The sequence below is a fragment of the Melitaea cinxia genome, chromosome Z (assembly GCF_905220565.1).
Source record: "Melitaea cinxia chromosome Z, ilMelCinx1.1, whole genome shotgun sequence".
NCBI lineage: Eukaryota > Metazoa > Arthropoda > Insecta > Lepidoptera > Nymphalidae > Melitaea > Melitaea cinxia.
The window spans coordinates 11,530,270-11,553,011 of record NC_059424.1 but is presented as its reverse complement, the minus strand read 5'-3'; the positions used below and the strand labels follow the sequence as shown (position 1 = coordinate 11,553,011).

The window sequence follows — 22,742 nt, the reverse complement described above, 5'->3', positions numbered from 1 at the left end:
ATAAATATCGCATTCGCGATACAAACACGCGAAGGAATAACAAAATTGTAACTCCCAAGTATCCGCTGTGCAAAGTAAAGGTTTCTTTTTCTATGGCTTTCGAATGTATATAAATACCACAAACAATTTTACAATTAAAGTTTATATAATAATAATAATAATTATAATAATAACATTTATTTCAGGACTAGCCCATATAGTGTTAGTAACAATGTTTCTTATAGCCTAGTGTTAGTACAGATAATTTAAAATAATAACATTTTTATATTTACATTCTATTATATTATTATACAATTCATATTACATGGAGCTTTATCCAATGTCACAGCATAGGACTCTCCCATCGATCTACAAACACTTTCAGAATACTATTGTGGCTGCCGCGGAAACGCTTAAGTAATGACGCGCACCTCTTGCGCATGATGGCTTTAAAGTTATCGACGCACCTTTCCGCGAACATCAGTGAGGCGCTACAGCGCCACGGCAGCCCCAACAGTATCCTGAACGCATTATTGTATTGTACGCGGAGGTCACTGTAAGCACGCAAGCTATAGCTGGTCCACAGACTGCACGTATAAAATGATTGGCAGACGGCTTTAAAAAGAGTTATTTTGACATCTTCTGTACAACGTGTAAATCTGCGAGCCAGCATGTTGCAGCGAACTGACAGTAACCTTCGCTCCCTGTTTATATCCTTATTATCGCCTAAGTTTTCGGTTACCCAATGACCCAAGTACTTAAAGCTGGTCACCCTAAGTAGCGGTGATCCGCAGAGCGTTACCTCAGGTATGGTTTTATAGCCTTTTGCACTCGCCTTAAAAACCATGATTTCGCTTTTCTTGGCATTGTACTTGAGTCCCTGAGCCTCAGCATATACTTCACATATAGACAGTAATCGTCTTAATGCACTGACCGGTGGGCTCAGCAAAACCATATCATCTGCATAACTAATGTTATTGATTTTCTCTCCGTCTACATGACACCCTATGCTACTGTTACTGAGCTCATCGATCAGATGATTCATGTATAGGTTGAAAAGACGAGGCGAGCTCAGGCCCCCCTGCCTCACTCCGCATTCCAACCGGCAAACATTTGAAAACGATTCCCCCCACTTTACACTGTTAAGTTGGTTATTGTACCAATAACCAAAGATATTGATTATTTCACGTGGTAGTGTGCTTTCACGATGAAAGCTTCTGCCACAAAACTCCGTAATCAACTAAGTCGAACGCCCTAGACAGGTCTAAAAAACAGGCAATCACGGGTGTGCATCTGCTAGTGTAATACTGGACAGTCTGCTTAAGACATAAAATTGCACTTTCTGTGGATAGACCCGGTCTAAAGCCGAACTGATTATCCTTAAGTAATTGTTTGTCAAGCAAACTGTCCAGTATCTTGGCCATGATTGTCGCCAGAGTTATTGGCCGATAGTTATTAATATCAGATGCATCCCCAATTTTATTTTTAACAATTGGTACTACCACAGTATACATAAGGTCTTCAGGTAAATAGCTTATAATATTAAAAATAATTTAATAAGTAAAACCTACTATTCAGTACAAAACAATATCTGTTTGTAATTGGAAGTAAGTGTTGGAGTTGTCTGTTTGTAATATTAAAATAACCATTTTTTACTAAATGCATATGGATGTATACACGATACATATACCAAAATAACATTTTTTTACAATTTTTGTCTGTCTGTCTTTCTGACTGTTTGTTCCGGCTAGTTATAAATAAAATTAATTCTAGTAAAAACAAAATTAAAATGACTTGGAATATTATAAATGCTGAAACTGGAAGAGCTAAGGAACGTAATGGTGTGAACTGGTCATTGACAATCACTCTATTAAAGCGGTTAATCAAGTGGCAACAGCTTTGGAAAAACACTTGCCGATATTCCACTTTCGACAACTAAGGCGCTTATATCATCGCCGAAGTCGCTGAATCGTTGCTTAAATAAAATGTAAATACGTGTAAAGGTGATTTCATTTCAGACCCAAAGATGTATAGTAAATTATACCTTTGTTTAAGTCCGGTTGTCGTACAGATCCAACAAATTACACGCCTATTTCTACTTTATCTGCCTGTAGTAAACTATTTAAAAAATTGATCCTCGGTCAGCTTTTAAATCATTTCACAAGATATAAAGTTTTACATACTAAGCAATTCGGTTTCACTAGAGGACGCTCCAAAACTGATGCTGGTGTTGAGCTTTTTTATTTTAATAGTCAATGCTTGGGATCACGTAATGATCTAGGTGTATTCTGTGATTTATCCAAGGCCTTTGACTGTGTTCATCAAGACACATTAATCAGGAAACTCAGTTCTATGGCATTAAAACTGCCGCACTAAAGCTTCCGACTTCTTATCTATATATTATACTAGCGACCCGCCCCGGCTTCGCACGGGTGCAATGCTGATACTAAATATACTACAGAATGTCTTTATTTATAGTGTGAAGCTAGCTAGTCAAACTTTGCCCTTGGTTATAAGTGTTTGTATATATAAAACTATTTAAACTTAAAATTAAGAACGAAATAATAAAACATGTTGCCGATTTGGAGGCTGTTATATTTCTGATTCTCACACAGTATATTATTACATTCATGTTTCTTAAAAACAAGTCTAGGAATTAATTAATATCTATGTTTAGTCTTCGTTCTTAATACTATGAACTGCCCGGTGGCAATGCTAAGTCAGCGGAACAGTTTCGTAGTAATCTAAGACGGCCGGCGTGCATGCATAACTCCTCCTTCCCCAAGAGTGAAATTATCGGATTGTTCCTTTTTAATAACTTTCCGATTAATTCGCTTGCATGTAAAAATTCTATCTCTTACTACATATAATAGGAATAAAGTAATACAAGTTAAAACTAGAAATAATGCAATACAAACTAAAACTACACTGATGTTAGAGTCCTTTTCATTAATACTTTCACTCATTAATTAACTTTGCCTTGAAACACTAGCCATATATTTCACTTCGTCTAAGTTAATTCCTTGGATATTAAGTACACGTGCACCGGATAATGTACGTATGGGCAACTGCAGTAGGTTTATGATAGGAATTGATTCCATAGATTAATTCTCCATTAAGATAGAGTGATGATAAATTTTAATACCTTGAACCTCGACATTACAAGGCAGTGATGATGAATTTTAATCCCTTGAATCTCGACATTACAATGCTCATTGATGCTCATGACGTAAGTTCCGAAGACAGGATGCTTACTTATTTCATCGTTGCAGGTCGTTATAAGGGTAGTTTTCAGCCTTGAGAATAATATCCAGCTTGTGGGTGCTATTCGTTGTACTCTCGCATCTTCTATGTTAATTTGGTGCTGTTTGCAATATGTGACAGTGTTTTGGAATGTTATCCGTTGTTCAAGACATGTCGGTTCGGGGTATGGTGCCAGATTATGGTCAGCGCACAGGAATTGGCCTGCTTCAGCAAGCGGTTGACACGGTTTCACGATCGGTAAGTGTTTCGTTCCCTTTGCCAATAGGTGGGGATATTTGGGGAAAAATCGAAATAGTTATATTTTGTGGTGCTTGGAAAATTGGTAATGAGAAGATCCTATAGTAGGTGTAAGTAATGTTATCGGTAAGCGCTATCTCCGGTATGAACGTGATCTGGTTGTGCTTAAGGTAAGACATATAATAAATTCTCAGTTATAGATATCATTTTTAAATGGTGAAACAATTCGGTAGAGTTGACAATACTTTGGTGTAATTTTACTAAATGCAAGAGCGGTCTCGATTTCACCTACTTTAATAAAAATAGTACGGAAGTTGCTGGCAAATATACTAAACATAGTTATAATATAGGTATTTATTATACATCCAATCATTGTCTTGGGAAGCTAGTTGTTTTAATGCGGACTCAACAATTTCCCATCGGTTTTCTAAAATAGCGGAGTTTACATTCAAAACTTCAGTGGTATTAATAAAACTTTTGATTACTTGAGAAACCAGAGTCAATTGATTTTTAATGATAATCTGATTGTGAGCAAGTTCTGATGTGATTTTATCGTACCTTAATGCATCAATATAGTCAAGATTTCCGGTAAATTATAGAGTAATACATTTAACACAGTATGATTAATAAATGATATAAATTAATAATTGATAGTAAATATGGATCCACATCACATTCCCCTGAACATTGTTTTGGAATTCAAAGTCATTAAGATCTGTAATGATAATCTGATTGTGAGCAAGTTCTGATGTGATTTTATCGTACCTTAATGCATCAATATAGTCAAGATTTCCGGTAAATTATAGAGTAATACATTTAACACAGTATGATTAATAAATGATATAAATTAATAATTGATAGTAAATATGGATCCACATCACATTCCCCTGAACATTGTTTTGGAATTCAAAGTCATTAAGATCTAACAATAAATTACGGCATAATTTTTATAAGGCTAATTATGTTGAAATTGAATTAGAACTAAGTAAAATTGATTGGAGGAGTAAATTTTCACAATGCAAAAACGTAGATAATATGGTATCGACATTTTATTTTATTTATATACTTTATTGTACTAAATATAATGTACAGAAAAATTATACACAAAGTTGATGGCAAAGGTAGACTTATCTCTAGCAGAGACTCTTCCAGTCAACCAATGGTCATGAGAGAGAGAGTGTCATATAGCGGGGAACACAGTGCAAGAATTAAGAGCCATTTCACAATTTTACGCTCTGCAAGTTTAGGTAAATTTGGTCGCATCGCGCGAGTCGTACGAGCCGCGCGATCTTTGTGCTAGTACGTATAGTGTGACAACCAAAAGACCATCGTGATCATTTTCTGATGCATAATAAAAATTATAACTATGGTATAAAATGTTTTTTACATAATTAATTTGTTAAAAATTTCAAGTATGTTATATAACAACAGTCAATAAATTTAAAATAAAATTAAAAAAATCAATTTTATGAAACAATTTTTTTAAATTGATTTAGTTTTTTCAGTTTACGAATGAATCTAATATTTACGATATGAATAAAAAAGCATTTAATGACATCGACACCGACAAACATATTAATTAACAAATAACAAGACAAACAGATTGAAATGCCTATTTGTATTGATAGTGTGAGAAAAGAAAATTAAATTATACATTTGTTTACAGAAATTATCATTATATTATTTTACAGTCATTTTCGTAATATGTTTATTTTATTTATATTTTATTATGAAAGTATCAAATGCGTTTTATCCGCTATAACAACAGGCGCTTGGCGCGTGTGAGCGAAAGAGACGGCTGCGCAGAATTTGGCGTGGACCTTACCTCTAAGAGCGCTGGCGCTCGACTGATTTACCGGGCTTGATGCGTGGCAATATATACTATCTTTTTATTATTTAATATAAAATGTATTAAAAATAATTACATCTTTTAATTATTTTTTTTGTATTCCTTAATGATGTAAGTTTACTTTGATGAAGATAGTTCGTTAAAATTTCTTAGTTTTCTAAGAGAAATATCGCTTTTAAAATTGTACTTATTTGGAAAATATTCGTAACTTTAAATTTTTTTTATCGTTTAATAGAGATACAAATGGAATAAAAATCTATGATAGTGGACAACAAAATTATATTCCACATATTATGATATTTTTTTAAAATGGTTTCAACGTAGAGGTTATTGAAAAGTAGGACTTCAAAGTATACATTGCGACCGTTTACCCAGGGAGGAGGCTGATGAAAAGGTTAATAATTTTATACACATAATATAAATCAAAATTCTGATCTGACTATGGACTACAACAAAGGTTGCTCTATTATTTTTCAAGAATATAAATTACATTATTGCATCCAACACTGAGATTAACGACGTCAAAATATTACAATTTCGCGGATTGTTACCGATTTTTGTGAAATGGCTCTTAATAACGTAATAGCTAAAGAACTGTAATATATGACATACTTACAGGTATAAATACATACACTTACATAGATTCATATAGATATCATACATATACATATACACACACACTACTTACATACATACATATATACACATACATACGTTCACACATAAATACAAATATATGATATAATATTATAGGTAATTATATACTTACATATTCATTAAGTAGATGATTGTAAATTGAGTTGAGAAATAAAATTTTACGTAGTTTTAAGGGATATAATAGATAAATATGTACCTCAAGGTAAGACTAGTATAAGCAAAAATCCACCCTGGTTCGATAAAAAATTAATTAAAAAATAGTAAAGGAAAAGAACAAGTAGCTCCACAAATACAGGGTTTTTAAAAATCTTTTAAATGAAATATCGTTACGAATTTTAAACAACAGATGTAAAAAGATGGCTACACCTTGCTATAATAATTACGTTAGTAGAGTTGAGGATAGAGTTGAGGATTGTTGCGACCAACAAATCAGTTGAGTCCGATATTTACTTCGTGAATTTATATGATTTAAGTGACTTACGGTAATTTAAGTGGTGAAACTAAGACGTAGTTGAGTGTTGTATGAGACTTATCATGGTAATATGTTATATAATCGGCTGTAAAAGCCGTATTGACCAGAAATTACGAGACATAACCTTTCATACGTAAGTACTATTTTTTTGATAAAAATATACCTTCTTAGGCAAAAATATTGATAGAATGAGAGTCATAGCATATTAAAAAGTTATTATAAATAGAAATAATGTATGAAAACGGCATTTATCGTCATAATAATAAATATATTAACCAACCAAATTAAGTGGTAAGGTTAATTTATCATCCTCGATGTAATCTCAGGCTAGTCTCCCATTTTTAACTACCTTATAATTTGATCAGGTTATAGATTATTTAGGGATACTAGCTATGTTACTGATAAATTACCCTAAAATTGGGGTATTTTTGTATTTAATTTTAAATTTCATATACTAATGAAACTGTTTAAATGAACTGGTTAAATTATGAATTCGTGCCACTGGGCGACAAAACTGGTAACAAACCAAACATACTCGGATATGCTGTAGGGATTTTAAACAAAGTTGTTAAATCAATAAGTTAAAAATATTTTAATGTTCGTATTCATTATGCAACAAAATCTTTTACAAACAAAATTGACAACATAAGAAATATGTACCCAAATTAATTATATTCAAACGACAATAAAAACTTAAATTTGGAGTTACTTGTTTTATTTATTTTTTTCATGTAATCATACTAAAGAGGTTTCGTTCAACTCCCAAGTTCGACTAAGAGTTGAACAGAAGTTTTCAGGCCACATCGTACAAAATATTACTGTCGTATTTCATGCGAACATCAAAACTCAAAAGCAGAATAAAATAAAATAATTAAAAAATTGAAAAACCCACCTGCGTTAAAACTGAAGAGAAAAACAAGGGCGATTTTAATAGTCGGGACCGATTATTGCTATTAGAAAGAATATAGATTGATTTTAAATATGGGTCCTGACCTGTCCGGAGTGTTAAAATCAAACTTTTTTTTTCAGTATTTACGCAGGCGGGTTTTTATATTTTTTCAATTAATTTATTTTATTTAAAACTTTTGAGGGTGCGCTAAGAGCGTTTGCACAATGTAAGTGAATAATCGCATTGTCGTATCTGTTATTATTACTTACTTATTATAATAATATTATTGTTATTATTACTACCGTATCGAAATTTCATAAAAACTGCAGGGTAATTTTGGTAAAGGCTGGCAACCCTTCTATCTTATGTACTTTATGTCTGTCCCTTACGGGTGTACGCGCATAGCAAATCCAGAGTATACTTGATCGATGCATAAAATGGTTGGAGAGAAAGAGATGAAAACGTTTGACGCATGAGTCGTTCTGACTCATGTTATGTATCTAGGGTTCAAAACAAGTCCAGGAATTAATTAATCTCTATGTTTAGTCTTCGTTCTTAATACTGTGAACTGACCGGTGTCAATGATAAGTCAGCGGAACGGTTTCGTAGTAATCTAAGACGGCCGGCGTGCATGCATAACTAGCTTATAGCATGTTTATTAATATAATAACAACAACATTCAAATATGCGTCGTTAGATTACATGTTGTTACAGAATGCGTTGAAGAAATAAACATTCACTGCTCGTTCCTTGTAGGTTCCTCGTAATAATATGTAGCCTATATGTTGACCCGACTTCTTTATAATATTCGTACCAAATTTGAAGTAAATCCATGCGGTACTTTTTGAGTTTATCCCGGACATACATACAGACAAACAGAGAAAAATTCTAAAAACTAAATTTTTGGCTTCGGTATCGATTGTAGATCACACCCGAAGTATTCTTTTAAAAAAATATTCAATGTACAGACTTTCCTACCATTTTATTATACAGGGTGTGGCGTAAATAGTGGTCCACCGTTAAGGATTCGATAAACCAGGTAATTTCCTATAATATATTACAATTTTATCCATTTTTACCCAAAGGTTCCGGAAATATTTTTATTTTTTATTTTTTTACGATATTTGTACCCCTTGTTACAAATTTGGTTGTAGTTTTAACAAATACCATAATTTTTTCATTTTGATTACTGACAATTACTGCTGAACACTAGAGCTATCGTTTAATAACATGTTTTTAATGTAAATTTAAGGCTTTTGAAGAAAAAAATTGGTTTTACTCTACTTTAAACCCAAATTTTTAATATATCATGCTAATTCAAGAGCGATTTTTGTAAAAAAAATGTACTAAGCTGTCAGTGCCCATTCATTTAAAAATATGCCTACTAAATAACAATTTCAAAATGGTATCACAATAGCAGATCCTATTGTTTAACAGAAAGATATACAATTTTAGTTGAAGAAAGGAAGATTTTCATTAAAATACATTTTAAAATTTAGTTGCGTTAATACTTATGATTTTTGTAAAAAAAAGTAACTACACTGTCAGTGTCTGTTCATTTTAAAATATTCCTACTAAGCACAGATTTTAAAACGATTTGCCATCCCATTAATAAAAAAAATTATTGCAACTTTAATTGAAAAAGACTTAAAATTAAAATAAAAAATTACTACTGTTACAGAGTGATCTTGGCCTAACTAGTAAATTAGAACAAGGCATTAAAAAATAATTGTGTTTGCTCACAAACGAAAAAAAAACCGACTTCAATTACATCGACGAGTAATACAACGTAGATCGACGAAAAAATAGTCAAGTAACTATGCGTTATCAAAGATTACTCAAAAAGTAGTTATTAGATCTCAATAAAATTTATATGTGACCACATGATAAACATTAGCTTTCGATTAAATTAAAAATTATCAAAATCGGTACATCCAGTAAAAAGTTATTGCAGATTTTCGAGAGTTTCTCTGGGATCCCATCATCAGATCTTAGTTTTCTTATCATGGTACCAAACTAGGGATATCCCCTTTCCAACAAAAAAATAATTATCAAAATCGGTACATCCAGTAGAAAGTTATGCGGTATAATACACCGTAGGTCGACGAAAAAAGCGTCAAGTAAAAACGCATTATTAGATATAGCTCAAAAAGTAGTTGTTAGGTCTCAAATAAATTTAAATGGGCCCAATTGACACACACCACCTTTCGATTAAAAAAAAAATTCTCGAAATCGGTCCACACGGTCAAAAGTTCGTCGAATTGAGAACCTTCTCCTTTTTGGAAGTCGGTTAAAAACAAGTCATACTGTCATCGTTTATTATTATTCTTTGACATGATTACAAACACTGTATATTCGACGTTGCAGAGCATGTATAGCTGCGAATGGGGGCCATTTCGAGCATTTGGTGTAATTTTTAGAGTGTTTGTAATCATGTCAAAGAATAATAATAAACGATGACAGTATGACTTGTTTTTTTTTTAATACCTTGTTCTAATTTACAAGTTAGGCCAAGATCACTCTGTAACAGTAGTAATTTTTTATTTTAATTTTAAGTCTTTTTCAATTAAAGTTGCAATAATTTTTTTTATTAATGGGATGGCAAATCGTTTTAAAATCTGTGCTTAGTAGGAATATTTTAAAATGAACAGACACTGACAGTGTAGTTACTTTTTTTACAAAAATCATAAGTATTAACGCAACTAAATTTTAAAATGTATTTTAATGAAAATCTTCCTTTCTTCAACTAAAATTGTATATCTTTCTGTTAAACAATAGGATCTGCTATTGTGATACCATTTTGAAATTGTTATTTAGTAGGCATATTTTTAAATGAATGGGCACTGACAGCTTAGTACATTTTTTTTACAAAAATCGCTCTTGAATTAGCATGATATATTAAAAATTTGGGTTTAAAGTAGAGTAAAACCAATTTTTTTCTTCAAAAGCCTTAAATTTACATTAAAAACATGTTATTAAACGATAGCTCTAGTGTTCAGCAGTAATTGTCAGTAATCAAAATGAAAAAATTATGGTATTTGTTAAAACTACAACCAAATTTGTAACAAGGGGTACAAATATCGTAAAAAAATAAAAAATAAAAATATTTCCGGAACCTTTGGGTAAAAATGGATAAAATTGTAATATGTTATAGGAAATTACCTGGTTTATCGAATCCTTAACGGTGGACCACTATTTACGCCACACCCTGTATGTATATATATATATATAATTGTAGGATAATATACATATACATTGTAGGATCCACTTTATCTTTAATTTTTGTTTGGCCTTTATGATGACCCTACTCTGTTTTGTTTTAAAATCTCCTCTACCCCAAGGTTGTCTGGAAGTAATCGCTTACTTAGCGATAAAACCGCATTTGTGCATAATATTATTTTGTAACTTTTATTTTTAAAGATACCTATATATGTTCGGTAGTGTGAGGAATGGGGTGTTGGTTTCCTCGTCCGCCATTGCAAAGGGAGGATCCTCCGACCAGATGGGTGTTGGGTTTTGTGGGCTACCGCGGGTACCTACGATTACTGTCGGGTTCTTGTATATATACTCAATCACTCTGATAACTTTGATAGCGCGATGTAGGATACGTCAGTTTTCTCTAGTTTAATTTTATTTTATATGTCCTTGTACCTAAATATTTTGACTAAGTTAAGGTTGCTTATAATATTGGGTAAATTATCTAAGTTTGTAAAGTACCTCTGGGTAAATTATCTAAGTTTGTAAATACCACACGGTAAGATGTAAATTTTTATTTTAATCCTTGATATTTTTACTACCTTAACTTTCTTTTATTATTGTTTAGTTTTTTTTTTTTTTTTTTTGTAAGTGATATGATTGTTACTTTCGTTAAGTGTGTGTATCGCCTTATAGCGAAATAGTTGCTTTCATTTCATTTCATTTCATTTTAAAAGGGAACATATCCGGCAACCCGCAGTGAAGCAGCGTGGTGGATTAAGCTCCAATCTTTCTTCTACATGGGGAAAGAGGCCTACGCCCAGTGGTGGGATGTTACAGGCTGAATGAGATTTACATCGTGATGAAACCAAAATTGGTTCTTTATTAATTAAAATAAAACGAAATAGTTTATTAAACATGCCGATTAGTATTCCTAGAAACCGCCCAAATTTATTTTCTGACTCAAATAAAATTATTGAAAATAAAGCAATGGATGAAGATCTAAAGTTATCTAGTGATACCCTCGCACTGTTTGATAATAAAACGCTAGAAGCCTTAAGCGAAAAGCATTCCTTACCTTACCTTACTAAATATTTTTTACATGTTAAAGATGAAGACACCTATGCAGTAATTATGTCGTTCACAAGCGATTTTGCTAGCAGCATAGACGGCATCACACGAAAATATGATCTCTTGAGTATATCAGCTGGGGACGCTGGTGGGGCCTCTTGAATGACTTAACCAAACTTTGAAATTTCATGTTATCTGGAACTTCATCATTTTTATTCATCATTTTCATATTTAACAAAATAAACAGTAACATCTGTCTAATTGCTATTGGGACTACATTTCGCCACCTGGGATCAAGTTTGACAAGTAGACACATAATTTTCTAAAAACGAAATTCCAATAAATACAAGATACTGCGATAGGCTGATGTGATGATGATGTGATGATCGTGGTGAAAAATAATGGGTACCCAGCATATTACGGAGCTACGAGCGGTATCCCAACAGATGGATCGGCCGCTTGGGACCTATTTTATGGCCACCGCGATCGCCTGATCTAAACCCAATAAACTTCTTTTATTGGGGCTTTTTTAAAGAAAAATATACAAAAAACCAATTGCAACAATACAGGAACTTCGTCGACGTGTTTTGGATGTGGCTCGAGAAATTGGAGAGCGCAGGTATTCGCGCCTATTAAAAAGTCGTTCATAAGAAGATGTAGAGCCTGTATTAGAGTAGGTGGCAAACAATTTGATCGTTTATTATAAAATTACATATTTGAAATTGTTGTTTAAATTATTAACAACACCCCAACCACCCTAAAATACACATTTACTGATTTTCGAAATAAAATTCTTATTTTATTATTTGTTTTGTTATAAGAAAAATAACGCTAGAGAAACACAGGTAGCAATAACTAGGTAATTTGACAATAAAAAAAATTAAGTAAAATACTATTTAACATACTACATTAAGTAGGCATGGTTTTTAAATTATGTGCCACCTAAGTCCCCCTACGTTTTTTTTATACCACAGGTGCTCAAACTTTTTCATAAAAAATCGAATACACTATTTTTCATTTTTAAGTATTTAAGAAAAAGAAACAATTGTAGCTAGAAATATTTTGTAATGCGCGTTAGCAAGGCCGATTATCTACGGCAATTCCAGAGAAAATCAATTCGTTATTATTGAATTTGCAGCCGTAGTGCCTAAAAGTTTGAACAATGGTATCGAATTTCGTAGTTATTTTTTTAAATCAATCCTAGACCGTTGCAGATAGATTTATTTTTTATTTTTTTCTGGGTTGTCCCTGTGCTCCTCCACAAGCACCTGCGGGGTTATCCATTAATTATCGGTCACCCTGTATATATACGGTCAAATTGAGTAACCTCCTTCTTTCAGTTAAAAAAGCTGTCATATACGTTTTGTATATTAGTAAATTTTCGTCAAAGGTTGGATTATTTTATTGAAATGCAATTTAACTGTAAGTGGGACACGTAAGGTAAACGATATTTGAGTAAATAAATTATCTAATTGTACCTGAGTGAGGGAGCTTAGCTCGGTATTTTTGGTAAATCGTATTTAAATACGAATTACATACTAATAAAATATGAATAATATTTTTCGATTTTACCGACATAATAATAAAAAATATTAACTGGTTATATATATAAAAAATCATGAGTGCAATTGGAAAAAAAATGAAAAAACAATCGATCTGGAGACATGGGGATTTGAACCGCAGTCTTCTCGATCGATCCCGATCGGTCGATTTCCCACCTGAGATTATCGTACCTTCGTATTCTAACGATATTTTTTCACTCCATAAAAACAGGGATAAAACGACATTTTCTAAAAATGAAACCTCCTATATACTAAATTTTGTTAAGATCGTTGGAGCCGTTTCCGAGATTCAGATTATATATATATATCTATACATATAATAAAATGGTAGGAAAGTCAAAACTGTACATTAAATATTTTTTTAAAAGAATATTTGGGGTGTGATTTACAATCGATACCGAAGCCAAAAATATAGTTTTTAGAATTTTTGTCTGTTTGTCTGTATGTATGTCCGGGATAAACTCAAAAAGTACTGCAGGGATTTACTTCAAATTTGGCACGAATATTATTATGAAGTCGGGTCAACATATAGGCTACAAATTATCACGTTATCACCTACGGGGAACTAGCAGTGAACCTTTATTTCTTCAACGCATTCTGTAACAACGTGTAATCTAACGACGCATATTTGAATGTTGTTATTATTATGTTAATAAACATGCTATAAGCTAGCTTCACACTAAATAAAGACATTCTGTAGTATATTTAGTATCAGCATTGCACCCGTGCGAAGCCGGGGCGGGTCGCTAGTATACATATATACACACAAGAATTGCTCATTTAATAGTATAAGATTAGATATATCTGACTTAACTGTAGCTTCACTATTTCTACAACTATGTTGACAAAGTTGCGGAACTTTCTATTATATTATTTTTATAATTTTAAATAATTTTAAGACTAAAATCTAGGTTTATTAGTATAAACGACGAAATAATTTATTATTGCTTTATTTTTTAAATTTCAAATATTTATGAATGAGTTACGTATGATGGTATAAACAATATTTTAGCCTTCGGTCATTTTCTTCTAAGTTTAAATAAAATGTATTGTAGACAGCCATAATAATAAATAATACACTATACAGATATGACTCTTACTGTTTTTATTTTGGAACTGAATTCTGTCACCATTAATTTTTTATTAAATACTACCCGTACCCGCGACTTTGTCCACGTGGAATTTGTTGTTATTGCTCAGTTCGCAGTGTTATGAAATAAATAAATTTCTAAAACAAAAGCAGCCTAAGTTACTTGTTACTACATCAGCTATCTGTCAGTAAAAGTCTCATCAAAATCTGTCCAGCGGTTTCATAGATTAGCCGTAACAAACAAACACATAGACAAATATTGTTAAAAATATTATTTTTGTTGATGTAGTTTGTAGACATCCATATGCATTTAGTAAAAAGCGGTTATTTTAATATTACAAACAGCCACTCCAATTTTATTTATTTGTATAAATTATAGATATGGACTTTTGATTTGAAGTGAACTTCACACTTGTCTTTTATTTAAAAAAAAAAAAAAATTAAATTGCTTAGTAGGTGGATATTAGGCAAAAAATGCGATACCGGTTATTGAAAAAGAAATAAAATATTAATCAATGATAACAGTTCATAGTAATTTAATTTTTGTTAGTACTAGTAGTTGACTCTGTAAACGTCTGAAATAGAAAAAGCATTCGCAAAGCCTTTTAAAATTGAATTTACTTTAATAGGTGAAGGTCGTCTTTATTGATTTTCCTTTTCTATTTTTTTCTTCTAAGGAATAGTAAAAATATTAAAGAATAATAGTACATTCGCTTGTAATTTTAAGGTATTCGCAAGTATGTAACGGTAAAAAAGGCAAAAGCACACGCAAAGCATGTTTTGTCGATACTTTGAAATATTGAAAATATATTAAGATGCTAAATTTTTAATCCGCCATAAATATTTAAATTAACATCATGTACAAGTATCACTATCCTGGGTATAATAATTTGAATAATTGAGAATATATTTCTTCTTCATTGCTTTTGTCATCTTTCCTTAACAAATCTTCAAAATGCATGTGATCGCAAATACAATTTATTAACAACTTTTTTTTATATTGATGGACATCTTCCATCTCTTTCTGTTGATCTTCTTCTCTCTTTCTACTGGCACTGACTTTTGCGATATCGACGGCCGCACTTACATAAACGAATCTATGTCACAGAAGCGGGCGAAATACTGCAATACCTAACACATGTCTGGGATTGACCATTGTAAATGAGTAATATTTTCGTACTAATGGAATGAAATAACTGCTCTGAACTTTCGAAACAACTCGATACCATCATATACCTACCTGGCAGTGGTGACTATGATGATTGATCGTACAGCAGCGAACGAGAGCAAGCAGATCGCAAAGTCGCCCCTCCTCATCCACCTGGATCTCAAGATTAGCTGGAGCTCATCGCAAGCCCGTGGCCACCGTCACCGATCGATTTTTTTAACGCGATCTGGTCACACATCGAGGAACGACCCAGACCCGGCAGCGGCGGCGGAGGGGCGTATACGTAGGTCTGTCGAGGCCGCCGAGCGCGACCGCGGCACTCGCGCGTTTAATCCTACTCTAATTTCGGTCGATGCGATGGCAGAGGAGACTCGCGCATGACTACAGTAGCAGTGTGGACGCCCTGGCAGGCTGCGAGCGTAGCGTCGTGCGCACTGAGACGCGCACGATCGATATCCCCAGGCGTGCGCTGCGGCTCGCCTGAAAGCAAACTCACACAAATGCAAAAGCCGCCCTTTTTTCCTACGATGACGTTGGGTATCGACGTCATAATGAAAGAGTAATCTCTTGAAGGCGTACGCGACTCGGTGCGAGCGCAGCGATTTCCGTTCGTAACATATTAAAGCCCCGCAATTTAATGTATAAAAACATATTCGTCAAAAATTTCGACTTGTTTAAAATATTTCACGTTAAAAGAACAACATAATTAAAAGCAAAATATAATTTGTTTAGTTCATTGTTGGCTGTTATGAATAAACAATTAAGTTACACATACCTATGAAGTTACATCCGGTTAGCAATGTAGATTCAGACGATACCTGCCGTCAAGAAACTGTAATCATTTAAGTTCTATTAAATTAAAAATGGTACATTATTTTGGAGATAAACTCATATTAGAAACTTATATTAATTTGGAACTTTTTGCCTCATGATATTGAACAGAATAACATAGTACTTCAGAAGACTCTTTACAGATTTTTTAAAAAAGATTAAATATAAATAAATTACAACTTAACTCAAATTAAAATAAATAAGACGCTACGTACGTACAATACGTACAATACTATTTGATTGATCGCCCTTGGCGAGTCTTGCCGAGGAAAAGCAAAAATGAGGGATATGTTAGATTTAGATTATTTCAGATTAGAAGGGGTTGTCTAATGTTAGGTTAAAAAAAACAATTTTTTTGTTTCATAAATCACATCTAAAACATTCGTAGAAAGCATGGGTAAAAGGATTTTTCGAAATTAAGCTGAAGGGGGTCGTCTAGTTTGTCATTTAAAAAAATCGATTTATTTTTCATAAATCACGGGTAAAAAGATTTTTTGAAATTCAAAGCCGTACAGGTACAGCCGTAACTCAAAGCAAGAGTACCTACGGAGTGCACGAAGCCGACTCGACGCAGTTTTTCGCGCTCGATACACTTTCGAAAAATAATTAAATATGGATAATAAGGAAGTCACCCTGAACCAGTTCATATAGATCGGAAAACAAAACGGAAATTCGTTGAAACCGCCACATTTCTGTCTCTGTTTTAATCTTTAACGAAGGACTCGAATTTATTCTAAAGCTCATGGAAATCATAGGAGGTAAACATTGGCCTAAATGCCTAAACGTTCGTCCATAAGTGTAACGATTCTCGCATCGAACGCTCAGAGAGACGCTTGAGCAATTTCGCCAGACAAGGCCGGATTTCAAACAGAGAAGAAAAAACGGCAATTTTTTTAAATTAATTTATTATGAATTATATACAATAACTTTCAAACGTGTTTTTCTCGAAACACTATTTTTTTAAAGTCAAAAATCAGTTTATTATCAAGTACCTAATCAATAATAATCAAGTTAGCAAAATCACTCAACTAGTTGACTGATTTTCTAAAATTTATATAGCATATTTAGTACATATATAACTATAAGTTGACATAAAATAATTAAGATTGCTTCATTAGGTTTCTTTTTACCAGCTAAATAAAAAAGTGCGAGAATTAATTTGTTTTCTTCAAAAGAGTACAAAAATTATTTTTGAAAATCATTAAAGTCTCACAATTAAAATGGCGCTTTGTTTTTTAATTTCAGTTAAGCAGAACGGCCGAAATCATGGCAGCAGTGGAACACCTTTTTTTCATATACGTGTTCCTGTTGCACGTTGTGTTTCCGATTGTGTAAAATATAATAAGTTCCAAAATTACACAAAGTTTCTTCAAATGTTAATAAAAATTACATACAATTTAGATTTTTTTATTTTAATGGTTTTATCCAAAAAAAAAACAAAAAAAAAAAACATTAAAATAATAGTCTTCACACTAGAGGCTCCCCTTAAGAAATCACCGTTCTCCTGGTTTAGAGTATTTCTATGACTTCATGCAAATCGCATGTCCATGAATTTTTTGGCCAATCTGAACATCCTAGGAGCCCACAAATATTTTTTATATATAAACGGGCTGTTTAACTATTTCTGCCACGTGGAATTAAAATAATCATGACGGGTTACTGACTGAAAATAATATTTTAGTTGCTTAAATTTCATTACCTTCAGTGTCTTTTTTGCGACGAGTTAGAAAACAAATTATTTTTAAATATACGTAGAGATTTATGCTGCGTATTGTTAGTTGAGGAACTTCAAGTACAGAATAAGGAATTTAATTATGGTCTTACTAGTTATAATATTGTTATTATTTAAATACACTGTGATAAAAACAATTTGTCCGAAAACATATTTCATTGCCTTCAGCCTGGCTTGAAATATCAAAAATCAGACTGTATATGCATCGTAAACGGATCGCGCGCCCGTTCCCGCCTACTCACTTACCAGTCAGTTTGCCAGCAACAACAAACGGGAATGACGCTCGTCAGTTTTTTCGAGACGGTTAAAAAAGATCGTCACCTATGTGCTTCAACCAATTTCGATTTCATTACCTGCAGCGGATTGTTCATGTTAAGTAGTTATAGTTTTGTTCTCGAGGTATTTGTAATTCGTATATTCATATTTATAATTATTATTATTTACGTTAATCGATTGATTGCCGAGTAAAATCAAAAACAGCTTTGAAAATTCACTACCCTCACTTTCATTACCGACGATGACCTTTCATGTTCAGGACCAGAGAACAGGACCTATTTCCCTCCGGCGTAGAGTAAGACAGGGAGATGTTAATATCACCGAAACTGTTTACCACTGCGCTGGAGGATGTCTTTAAGACCTAAGATTGGGAAGAACGAGGCATTAACGTCAACGGTGAATTCATCTCTCACCTTCGTTTTAGCCGACGATATTGTCATCTTTGCGGATACGTTGATGAGTTAGGCTACATGCTGGCCGCTCTAAACGAGTCCTCCAGCGTGTCGGTCTCTGTATGAACTTGGACAAAACGAAAACTATGTTTAACAACCAAGTCATACCGAGACCGGTATCGGTCGATGGTACCCTTCTCGAAGTTGTTCAGGATTATATTTACCTAGGCCGACAGGAGGATTCGGTTGGGAAGATTCTGCCATGCTTGAAGACAAAAGTGTTCGAGCAATACGGAGCCGAGACGTGGACACTGACGAAGGGTCTGGTCAACAAATTTGAAGTCGCTCAACGTGCAATGGAACGGGCTATGCTTGGGGTTTCTCTCAAAGATTGAGTGAGTGACTTTCATTACCATCGATTACCTTCGGCTATGAAGGTGACTGTAATGCAATAAAAATGAAGGTAATGAGTTTTTAATTTATTTCTATCTGATATTATATTTACCCTTCATATGTTTTAAGGTTCTATACGATAAAAAGAGGTACTTAAAACCTTGCGCGATCTAGACGTGAATAAAACCTAATTCGCCACTCCCCCTTCCATCATCCACATCCACAGTTTTCATTACCATCAGCAGTATAGATTTTCATTAGTCGATATCTATTTATCTAATGCGTATAATTTTGTATAAATCACATAAATAGTTTATATTCTTGGTTAAGATTCTTGTGAGTGTTGAAAAAAAGCTTTTGAAAATTTTCTCACAAATCTGTCCGAATTGCACCAAATCGTAGAAATACCCTTTAACGAAAGTATTTGACATATAATATCTAATTAATTTCCAGATATCTCATTGTCTTCATAAAGAAAATATTTATGCGTTAAGAAAGCATTATTTAGTCAACGGTGAAAAAAAATGTAAAAAGTGTCGAGGTAATAGTCTTATTGCAACAACAACACACACACACTTTTTAGGGTATTGTTGCTACGAGGAAATATTACTTGCAGACAGGTACATATCCCACCAAAAACATTTTCATGTAAAATGTTGCCAAGACGAGATCATATGGCTCGCACTGTCAAAAAGTTATCAGATCTCATGTAGAGCCAAGCTTCTAACTCTACACGCCCTAACTCTACAATAGTGTTGCCCAAATGCAAGAACAAGACGAGACTTAGCCAGTCTTGGTCTTGGTCTTGCGCCAATACACCTGGTCTTGGTCTTGGTCTTGGTCTTGCGCTCCCAGTCTTGGTCTTGGTCTTGGTCTTGCAGCAAGAGTCTTGCAAGTCTTGCAATTACCTATTAGTCTATTACTATTTATTAAAGTTTACTTTAAATCTTAGAAAAACGTATTAGAATTGGAACATTGTGAGCTTGAATTAACATAGCCATAGTAAAGATCAAGCAGATTAATAAATAACTGAAGATTTGATAAGAAATTCGAAAAATCAACTGACCTATATGTCGTTTTCCATGGAAGTAACTGTTTCTTAATAAACATTTATGATTTATAAGCTTACATTTGCTAAAACATGTAAAAAAACAAATTAATTACAATAACTTGACTGTATTTTAAAGAACAATACTTATCTGTCTAGAAAGAGATTGAACCCTCAACTTATAAGAAATTTAATAAAAGAGTTTTACGATTTATCATTTATTTGAATAAAAAATAAAATACAACACAAATCAACAGCTTTATCATTAGGTTATGATACTTTATATCAATTTTTTTGATCAAGAATTAATACAAAGTAACCATCTGGCTGACTCATCACTTAACCTATTTCTATGTTTTCTAATTACTAATGATGCTTTAGAAAATAACCTCTCAGCAGGTACTGAAGTTGCAGGTATTGAGAGAAAATCACGGGCCATTTTCGATAAAATCGGATACTCTGTCTCATGCGTCCTCCACCAATCTAAAATGTCTTCCGAGCTGGCAGTTCTTGGTTTTCTCAGGTACTCCTCCAACTCGTCTATCACTAAGCCTTGAAGACAAGATCCAGATGACGTCGAGGGACATTCATAGAGTTTATCAAAGTCTATTACGTCTTCATCTTCATCACATACTTTATTTTCTTTTTCTGGTAATTCCAGAGATTTGTTCAGTGAGTGTAGACTTTTATATTCTTCATAAAGTTCATTGAACTTGCGCAGACTTTCTGTTTTAAGTTGCTTCCCCCACATTGTCAGGTCAAAAGTCTGAGCCTTATGCCTTGGGTCTAAAATTAAAGAAGTACAATAAATCCAGTTGCTCTTCTTGTAATGTTTAAGCATTTTGTCTCGGGCTGCTTGGAAAGCTAGAATGAGCCTTTCATCCACTTCAGATCGATTAGGTTTCTCATCTAACTGTTTTACCATGGATTCAATTTTATCTAGCAAGAGATTGAATGATACAATGACAATGTAACATATGATAATGTAACATATTTGTCTCCACCAAGTTTTGTACTTAAAAGTTTAAAGTTTATTAGAAATTTATGTAATTTTTCCAGTACCTGCCATTCATTAGCTGTGATTTGAAAATCATTTAATTCGGTGACAGAACTGCACAATATGTCAATGCCCGCTCTCACTTTTAAACCAAATCCAATCATATCATGTGTGGAATTCCATCTCGTTGGACAGTCAAGAATGGCATTTAGATTTGATGGCACGCCAGCTGCTTCACAAGCAGACTGAAACTTCTTCTTCACTATCTCACTTCTTTTTATTTTACTGGAAATACTGCGTAACTTTGTTACAGATGTACGCGAGTCAGCAATATTTGGTGCAGATTCTTCATCTTCCTCATCCTCAGTTTCGTCTGCATAGTCTTCGTACTGCTGATCTTGCGCGTTAGTGTCAGACTCACAGTGTAATGCTAAGGTCTTTAATAAATCTTGTACACCAAGGTTTAAAATGTGAGCAAAGCACCGGAAATGTTGATTGTCTGAATCAAAGTGTGGCGGAAGCTGTTTGCCCAGTTCATACAGAAATTTGGTATTTGCAGTTGCGTTGTCGACCGTGATACCTTGTATTTTATCAATTATGCCATATTCCAATAAACATTCATGGAAAATCGTTGCAATATCTTCCCCAGTATGTCGACCGAGTGATGGTATAAAATCAAGAATTTTAATTCATTTTCATTCTAAGCACTCTGAAACTTATTTATTCTTTGGAACACCTGTAGGTACTCTTAAAATTCGAAATTATTTTGCATGAGTATACCTACGCCCTATGGCGGCAATCAAATAGTGTCAAATGTTATGATTTCGGCGTGGAGGCAACGATTGTTTTAGATTTCAAAAGAAGCCGCCGGCGCGTGTATCATAACCATGTACTTCCGAAAAGCGGCAAATTTCTTTGAGAAGTAAGTACAAAACCTTTGATGCCGCATTATCAAAGTGCCGATGGTTAAAACATAACTATGCATGCACTCAGTTTGATTTTAATAGATATTTTTTTATTCGCTATGTTTATGGTATTAGTCGTAATGCGCATAGGTCCAGTTTTTCATATTCTTTGATACAGTTTTTTGCGTCTCATAGAATTCCTAAGCGTACCTACCTACCTATACACCGAAATGTTACACCTAACTACTCAGTGAAATAGCGCTAAGTCCTAGCTGCAAGACGCAAGAGTCTTGCAGGCTATGTCTTGTTCTTGCTCAAGTCTTGCACGGTCAGTCTTAGTCTTGGTCTTGCTAAAAATACGCGGTCTTGTTCTTGGTCTTGGTCTTGCAAAAACGCAAGAACAAGACCAAGACTGCAAGACCAAGACTGAATTTGGGCAACACTACTCTACAAGCCCTAACTTCACAAACTCTACACCTTAGTCAAAATATGTGGCTTGGCCGTTTCGTTACTACCGGCTGCCGATGTTGTAGATGACGACTTTCTTGTCTCATTTATATAAATATATTTTCTCTTTTTATTTTTATTTGTATTATATGTATATCAATTATTCTTCTTCTTTTTATTTTTTCTTTAATAGAACTATTGTATGACAGAAAAGTAAAAAACAGTGAAAAAATTTTTCACCTTACGCCCACGTGACGGTAGCGAAACGGCCAAGCCACATATTTTGAC

The 22,742-nt window shown here is 33.4% G+C and overlaps 1 protein-coding gene and 1 long non-coding RNA gene across 2 annotated transcripts; one reads left to right on the top strand and one right to left on the bottom strand.

Moving 5' to 3' along the window:
- Window positions 1-322: 322 nt before the first annotated feature.
- Window positions 323-1,024, bottom strand: LOC123668798. The gene has a single exon (XM_045602490.1). It carries the CDS (start codon window positions 1,022-1,024, stop codon window positions 323-325), a length of 702 nt encoding a protein of 233 aa, XP_045458446.1.
- Window positions 1,025-6,359: 5,335 nt separating this feature from the next.
- LOC123668586 lies at window positions 6,360-17,660 on the top strand. The gene is made up of 2 exons (XR_006745593.1): window positions 6,360-6,591; window positions 17,510-17,660. It is a non-coding gene; the product is annotated as an uncharacterized LOC123668586 (long non-coding RNA).
- The last annotated feature ends 5,082 nt before the right edge of the window (window positions 17,661-22,742 follow it).

Coding starts and splice junctions, on each gene's coding strand:
- LOC123668798 (XM_045602490.1), bottom strand. CDS start 1,024: ATGAATCATCTGATCGATGAGCTCAGTAACAGTAGCATAGGGTGTCAT.